This window comes from Chiroxiphia lanceolata, chromosome 6 (genome assembly GCF_009829145.1).
Source record: "Chiroxiphia lanceolata isolate bChiLan1 chromosome 6, bChiLan1.pri, whole genome shotgun sequence".
Classification (NCBI taxonomy): Eukaryota; Metazoa; Chordata; class Aves; order Passeriformes; family Pipridae; genus Chiroxiphia; species Chiroxiphia lanceolata.
The window spans coordinates 16,857,638-16,865,448 of NC_045642.1; the positions used below are offsets into that span (position 1 = coordinate 16,857,638).

Consider the following 7,811-nt stretch of genomic DNA (forward strand, 5'->3'; position numbering starts at 1 on the left):
CAGACCCAAGCTGAGGAGGGGTTGGTTTCCCCCTCCTTTAACTTCTCTTCCTGTTGCATCTTCCACTCTCCAAGTGCACGAGCAGCATTGGTCAGGTAGAAGATAGTCAGACATCTGGCCTTGGTGAATGAGGGACGACCAGCCTTGCCGAGGCCACAGGGAGGTGAAAAGGAGACGGCTTGCACACAAGACAGGGCTGTTTGCCTTCCTGTGAACAGGCTCCCAAGCAGGCTGTGTTCATTTCGGGTGAAATTAGCCATGAAATGAAGCCCAGATCCACCAGCCCTGCTTCAAACAGCTGCCAGCAGATACTAAGAGGATCCTGCCAGAGGAGGAGAGTGCTCAAAGCCTTGCTGTAAACGCACAAGGCATATTGAGAAGGAAAAGCGATGACGGAGGGAAAAAGCAGCCTTGGCGGTGCATTAAAAACTGGAGCTAGGTGGAGAACATCCTCACATGCTCGCCTCTCCCTCCTGAACAAACAACTCGGATTGCTGAGTTTTACTGCACCGAGACTCACTCCAGGCTACCCGGAGCCAGTCCAGCTGGGTGCTCGCTTCCGGGTTCCCTGACCTTCCCCCTAAAAGCACCACGGGCTTGCCTCACCAGCTCTGCTCACCCAGCACTGGCAGTTCAGGCACTGAGCAGGGCCAAAGCTGGAGAGAGAAGGGGCAGGCACTGGTACAGGGGGTAATGTTTCTCAAGGAGGTGATGTCCCTGTACATTCTTCAACTGCATCTGTTTTGGGAGTAATATGCACATGCTTTTATGCCCAGCTCCATAAATTATGCAGTGAACCCCAAGGTTTTGACTTCAAAATAGGGGGACCAGAAAATATGCACGCACACACACACACATACACCTGTGCACACACAAATGCCTGTTCCAAACACCTCCAAAAGTCATTCTTGGTCCTGCATGGCCCTAAATCATCACATAGCATCACCAAAAACCAGCCTCGCAATAAATTTTGGAACCAAAACCCAATTCAGAGATGTTCCCTTCTGCACAGCCTGTTCTAGGCTGAGACTGAAGGCTGAGGCTTTAAAACATCCCTTTACAAGTCTTTCTCAGGTGACTGATTTCCTCCTCCATCTCATTAGCGGCTGCCAGCAGATGCTGTTTCCCCAGCAGAAGCCACACTTCACTTGTTAGTCATCTCAAAACCACCCTGTCATTTCTTCCCTCCTCACGGCCACAGTGAAGCCTGGAGAATATTTATCATGGAGCAGACACAGCAGGTTTTTATGGTTAAGCTCAGGTCATTAATCTCTATCGAGAGTTTTCATAATCTTCTTCAGCTTCGTGTTTGTTTAACTCTTGGATAGTCGCTCTGTGGAGCTCTGGGTAATCGCAGATTAACCGCTCTTTAATATTAATGGCTTTTCATTAATGCACTGGGCTCCCTCTCCCCTCCACAGTCCATGCAATAGCTATTAGCACTGTGCCTGCAGCTCCCTGTGGTGAAAGGGACCTTTGTCTTTTGGGCTAAAATTCTGAGATATGAGCCCAGATCTTGTGTGTGCTGTGGCTGCTTTGTAGCAGAAGTATTTTAGAGTGAAAGCAATTCCCTCCTCCTCTAGCCCAATCCAAGGAGCTTCCTCCTGCAGATGGCTCAGAGGAGCTGCTCTTGAGCCACCCCAAACTGTAGTGTAATCAAGGGCATGTAGAGGCACGGCTCTGATGCCCTCATCCTCCTAGGAGTGATCTTTACTTATGTAGCCCCAACCCTGCCCCCAAAAAGCAGGGCAGGGCAGGAACGTGGCCACAAAAACCTTCCAGATCACACGAAACCTGCCCAGAAGTGATGTGAGGGCTGCAACCCAGCCTTATTAGGGTAGTGTGATCACACTATGAAAGCAAGAGCCTCAACCCCTCCACCCTGGCAGCACCTCCAGGTGGCAGAGGTGCAAACCTTGCTGTGCCACTACTGTAGGACCATGTGGGGTGAATGGAGCTGACACTGTGCATCCTCATCTGTGTGGTCTGTGGGGATGCTCACTGATGAGTCCCATAGCCTGACTGACATCTTAGAGTGCACAAATCATCATGGGCTGGGAATGAGCTGAGAGTGAAGCCACGTGGACAATCAGTGCATGATTCTGCTGCCTCATTTAGCCTCTAGCCAGGACACAGAGGACGTTTAAAGCAGAGGCACTAAAGAGCTCTCTGTTGGAGACATAGTCCTATGTCTCCAACACCTTCCTCACCAACCTCTACTCTTTCTCTCCTCTCAAGCCTCTTAGGTGCTTCAACATCTTGGTCGTGTTTAAAAGCCTTCACAGGACGCATAAAGCCTTTCCAAGAACACACCTCTTGTCAAATTATTCACAACCAAAGAAATTTCCCACCCATGCCACCATAAAGTTAATCCTCTGCTTTATAAATATCAATGGACTCAGTGGTTTTGCATGAGCCTGAAGCTCTGTGTATTTTTTGCCCCCGGCCCATGAGCAGTTGAGGTGAGCTGGCTCCTGTGCCCATACCATCTCCTCTAGCATCCTCTGCTCCAAGTCCAGCACTGCCCTGGGATAACAAGCTGTCCCACCCCAGGCATTACACAGGGCATGAACTGCACCAGCAGCCAGATAATCTCTTAGCCAAAAGGAGTCCCAGTCCCCTCTTTGCTGACACTGAGCTGGGACCAAGATGTTGCTGAGCAGAAGCCTCTCTCTCCTCCACAAGCCCACCATCCTGCTCCATGGGTGGAGAAGGAGACCCCCACTATCTGGAGGCCAGGGGCAGCTTGAGGTGAGACTTCAGTCCCAGGGCTTTGTCAACCACATCGGGGGGCTGCAGGATGTGCCACTGGGCGAGGGGCCGGCGTGGGTTGGACAGCATGTCGGACCAGTGCCGCAGCTGGTTGCCTGTGGCTCGACAGCCCAGGAAAAGTTTGCCGATGGGCTCATTCTTGGTCACTTTGTCGTGATCCCAGACGGAGATGACCACATCCACATTCTGGGGGGGACACAAGAAAGAGGGTCAGTGGGAGGGGGCTTGCTGCAGTAGGGACCTGCTCAGCTCTGGGCGCTGCAGGGAAACCCACCTGGATCTGATTGAAAGGCACCTCAAAAACAAACACCTCATTGAAGTAAGGGCTTAAGGTGTTTTTCTTCACACTTGTCTTCTTCTTCTTCCATTTCTTCCTGTTCAGGATGAGATGCACCTTGACAAAAGGATCTGAGGAGAGAGAGGACACAGCTGGCACAAGTGACAATTTTTGACTGAGGAGCTCAGCCATGAAACAGGTTCCCTGAGCCATTCCCAAGCAGAGCATGGCATCCACTTGTCACTCCTCATGGTGAGCCAGCTACCTCAGAGCTCACCTCCTCCTGCCACAAGCTTCCTGTACAATCCAGTCATAACATCTCCTCCTGGAAGATATCTCCAGCTCTGCACAAAGCTGGAGTATCTGTGCTGGGAAGGCTGGGAGTCAGCCAAAGTCTGGGTAGGGTGGTGGCAGCAGGAAGCAGGTCTTAACACCAAGAGCTTTCAAGGCTTTGCAGCTCTTGGTACCATCACTGAAGCCTGGGCAGGAGTAGGAAGATCTGAGCACAAGCAGCCCCTGCTGACCTGAGAGTCCATGAGAGTCCATTCGCTTCAGCTTCCTGGCTTCCAGGATGAGCACCGTCAGCTTGCCAGTGTTGGGGACATAGCGCAGTGAGAAGCAGATCTCACCCAGCTGCTCTTCCTGATGGAGAGATGCCAGCAATTAGTACCAGCTTGCCTGGGGTTATGACACCAGGCCCCAGGCTTCCCGAGTCTCCCCCACTCTTGTGCTTGCCCCTAAGGGCCTGCTTCTTGGGGTGGTGGCAAGTGAAGCAACAGTGCATCCCTCCTGGCAGAGTTTCCCACCCAACAGGACTGACCTCCACTTTACTGGCTGCCGCCAGTTCACTCCACTGCTCGATAACATGCTGCAGGTTGACACTGGCCAGGGGCAGCCGGACCTCACCAATGATGTCATGCTTGGCAAAGCGGTTGAAGTCATAAATCTGCATCACCAGTGTGGATTCAGGCACCTCTGCCTGGGGTACCTATAGGGGAGGACCCAAAAGCCAGGATTTACTCCTCAGTGGCAGCCCTTCCCCATGGCATGTGGCAGTAACAATGCAATAACAGATATTTCTCTCTGACTCTTCCCCATCCTGCTTGCACAAGCATCTCCCTGCCTGGAGAGGTTTTTGCCCAGGGAGCAGTGCCTATGCAACAACACTCTTGATGGGACCAAAAAGCCATCATTGGCTGTAGTTTTCTACCTGGAAAGTAAAGCTCTCGTTGAAGATGGGGTTCAGGGTCTTGCGGTAAACCTTGGTCTCATATCTCTTCTTCATATCAGATGTTAGGTAGACGATCACATATGGATCGGATGTGCCTCCACTGTCCATAGCCTTTAGCTCAACTGCCTGCTTCACGCCGACTTTCAGCTTGAAAGGAGTGATGCACAAGGTCACCAGGTGGAGGAGGACAGGGTCAGACAATTGAGGGCTCAGTGGGAAGCGAGTGCAACAGTGAGGACGCCTTCACACCACGTGGGCATGAGAGCTGGCAGGCTGCAGCCAGGTGGAAACCTGGGCCCACCTCAGTGGACAGTAAAGAGGGATCATGCAAGAGCAAAGCTGTTTCCCTGTTGTGCCATGGCCACGAGCATCCCCACCTCCTGTGTGCGGAAGTTGTACTCCAGGGAGTACTGCAGTTTTCCTCGACACATCTGCTCCACCCCTCGCTCCAGGTCCTCCATCTCAGGCTGGACCTGTGGCAGAGAGCAACACTACCCTCAGGATGTGCTCAGCCATGTCCCCGCCATGCCATGCTCCCACAATCCCTGGGACTGGGAAGTGCAGCAGCAAACCTCTCAGGGAGAAGGGAGGTGGGACTGAGGGGAAAGGAGGACGCACAAGGCTGGCTGTGGTTGAGTTGCTGACGGGGCACAAGCTGATTCTCTCCTTCTTCTTGGGCTTTTTCTTGCCACAGCAGCACCTGATGATGCAGATAAGGAAGAGGAGGAGGAGAATGGCCCCTGCCACAGCCACGGTGATGAGCGCCCATTTGGGTACTGGTGTGGTGTTCGAGGAATGGAATTGGACAGAACAGTTAAAACCAAGCAATACATATGGAGTGCATTTAAACCCCTTCCTGGTGCTTCAGCATTAAGAAGTTGTACTTTCAAAATTGCCCCTATATTCCTGGACAGTCCCCATTCAGGGAGGCTGCAGCTGGAAACCATTCCCCAAATGGGCAGCAAGGTTCCCCTGCACTCCTGGAGCAGCATGGTACCACTCTGCAGCATCCCCCCCCGAAGGACCCCACTAGAAAAAGGGATTTGGAGGGAGAGAACCTCAGAGTCCTCAGAGCCTCATAGCCTCAGAGTCCAGGAGCCCCACCAGATAATGCTGCCTGAGAGTAGGGCAAGAGCTGCTGTACTCACATGGGATCCGGCTAAGCCAGCTGTCCAAGAAGCCTGGCCAAGCCGTGGTGGTGATGTTGGCTTGCGGGGAGGTTGTAGTCCTGACTATCCTGGCTGCCACTGCCATGGCTGGAGTGACCTGGGGACACAGGCAAAATTAACAGGGTGGAGATTTCCTTTCCAGTAGCACCTGTGCTGCCCGTGGCCCAGGGCTCTAACGAGAGCAAACACAATTAAAATACAGAGCCCAGGGTAAGTGGTTAGGGCTTGGCCACATTGGCAATGAGCTGTGAAATGGAGCGGGAGGGAGCCGCGGGCAGGGAGGGCTCTGTGCCAGCCAGCCCTTCACATACAGCCTTCTCGTTCATATCCCTGCAAGTCTGCCTTCTGAAAGGAGAGAGATCAAGGGGATGGATTAGGGAATTTTCTGGTGTTTTTTTCAGAAGAGGAGTCACCTGTCTGTAGGGGACGAAACCAAGACCTGTTTTGTGCTGGCTCATCTCTGGTCAGGCAGCATGAGCTGAAGGGTTTGCTCAGCTCCAGGAAAGCCCCATCACTAGCTAACACCTCTTTTTGGCTATTTTCCCCTCTCTCACTGGGTGAGGGGCAGGATGGTTGGCTCCTGGGCTTGCAGCAGGATTGCTGCCCTTGCTGCCAGTGGCAGTGGCACCACCATGCTGGGGTCACAGCAGTTTGGAAACTTGCTGTGATCCTGACCTGTGCACCTGGCAACATTGACACAGCTTAAGGAAAGGCTTCAAATTTAAAGCAGGGTGGTTTTACAGCACTGCTCTCCCCATGGCAAAGCTCTTATTCTAGCATTAGTGCTTCCTCATAGCGAAATCCCTTTTGCGTCAGCAGGAGAGATGTGCCAGGAGCCAGGCTGCCTGGTGAGAGCGTCTGCAGCCACCACGGCAAGGGTGGCACCCAGCCCCAGTGCTGTGACCAAGGCCGGCAGGTATGTGCCTGTTTGCCTTGGCAGCCCCAGCCTCCTGCCCTGCGTCCCCGTGGGTCCCTGCTCAAGCAGTCAACACCACCTCACCCTGCTTGCACTCTGCCCACGTTCTCCCCATTCCAAGATGCTCCTTGCATGGGATTCTCCTGGGGAGAAATCACATCTGCACTTCCCTCTGCTGAGCCTGCAAAGCCAGCAAGAGCCTTTTATTTTTCCAGCAGTGAGCTTTGCTGCATGTGGGCATAGGGCTGGAGAGACATGGGAATTGCTGTCATCCCTGTGGCATCGTTGCTGGGACAATGAGGTGCAGGTTAAGTGACTTGTCTAGTACCACCTGGGACATCTGTGCCATTGGACACCCGAAGCTCTGCTCAGGTATTTAAGAGTGCTGGCCTGCAGTTTCAGACTGTGGTGAAGGGTGGACACAACAGCACAGCTGAGCAGGCACCCACCCAGCTCAGAATTAGTTGTCTCAATACTTCTTGCCTGCCAGACCCCCACATTAGTCTAACATTAGCCCTGTTTAAAAAAATCTCATCCCAGCCCTGCAGAATGATCTGAGCCACCATTTTGGGAATGATAGTTACAGCCTAGCTGCAGTCTGGGAGAGGCAGCATAGTTTCAGTAGGCAGTCTGCAGGGAGTATTGAGCATCCACGCTCCTGGAAAAGGGGTTGGGAGAATCCTGATTCTTGGTCCCACCCTGTGCTGAGTTCCCAAATCCAGACTTACCAACAAGTATCTTTCTCAGCTTCAGTCTCCCTTCCCTGCTGTGCAGGATCCAGGTCAAGCCACCATGCGTGGCAGGGACATGCTGTGGGGTGAGATCAGACCCCACTGGGTGTGGAGCTAAGGGTGCAGAAGGGATGGTGACTGCACTGCACAGCTGAAACAGGAAAGTCTGCTTTGCCAGCTCAGGAACCGGGTGGCCTCAGCAGCTCCGTCAGCCCCACCTCACCGCTGACCCAAGCAGTGTTCATGCAGGCGAAAAGCCAGTAGGGAACTCCCTGCTGGACCAGGAAGCAAAACCTGCCCTCCTGCCTGCGAGAAGTTGATGGGCATCCTTGCCCAGCTCTGTGCACCGGGAAATTCACTTCTCCAAGTTATCCCTGCTGGGCTGGACTGTGTGGCTGTGGCTGCAGGTACTTAGCACAAGGGAATGGACACTAGCAATGGGATGGGTGCAGTACTGTATCCATTCCTGGTGAGCTCTGTACTTGGAGAGCCCAGCTCACTGGCCCACAGGGCATGCACCACGTGAGGGCCTTGGAAATGTGTTGCGGCAGCGGGGATGAACAGGAATGCTCTGCTCCAACACATCAGGGAGGACAGACAGGGTAAGGGAATACTGCTTGAGTGGCTTCATCCCCCCAGTGCCAACGAGTGCAGCACCAGGCACACAGCCAGGAGCAATTTCACGGGCATCCCTGTTGCATTAAATTTATGCTCG

The 7,811-nt window shown here is 53.3% G+C and overlaps 1 protein-coding gene across 1 annotated transcript; it reads right to left on the reverse strand.

Moving 5' to 3' along the window:
• Positions 1-2,468: 2,468 nt before the first annotated feature.
• Positions 2,469-7,239, reverse strand: SYT8 (synaptotagmin 8). The gene is made up of 9 exons (XM_032691133.1): positions 7,094-7,239; positions 5,429-5,546; positions 4,899-5,056; positions 4,658-4,753; positions 4,260-4,427; positions 3,870-4,037; positions 3,574-3,691; positions 3,047-3,180; positions 2,469-2,958 (listed from the first exon to the last, which is right to left on the reverse strand). Exons 2-9 carry the CDS (start codon positions 5,532-5,534, stop codon positions 2,725-2,727), a joined length of 1,182 nt encoding a protein of 393 aa, XP_032547024.1. The 5' UTR covers positions 5,535-5,546; positions 7,094-7,239; the 3' UTR covers positions 2,469-2,724.
• Positions 7,240-7,811: the final 572 nt, after the last annotated feature.

Excerpts from the sequence above, each read along its gene's own strand:
- SYT8 (XM_032691133.1), bottom strand. The coding sequence starts at position 5,534 with ATGGCAGTGGCAGCCAGGATAGTCAGGACTACAACCTCCCCGCAAGCC. Across the intron at positions 5,057-5,428 it reads CTGGCTTAGCCGGATCCCAT|TACCCAAATGGGCGCTCATC; the intron begins GTGAGTACAGCA and ends ACACCACACCAG. Across the intron at positions 3,181-3,573 it reads GGACTCTCATGGACTCTCAG|ATCCTTTTGTCAAGGTGCAT; the intron begins GTCAGCAGGGGC and ends CTCTCTCCTCAG.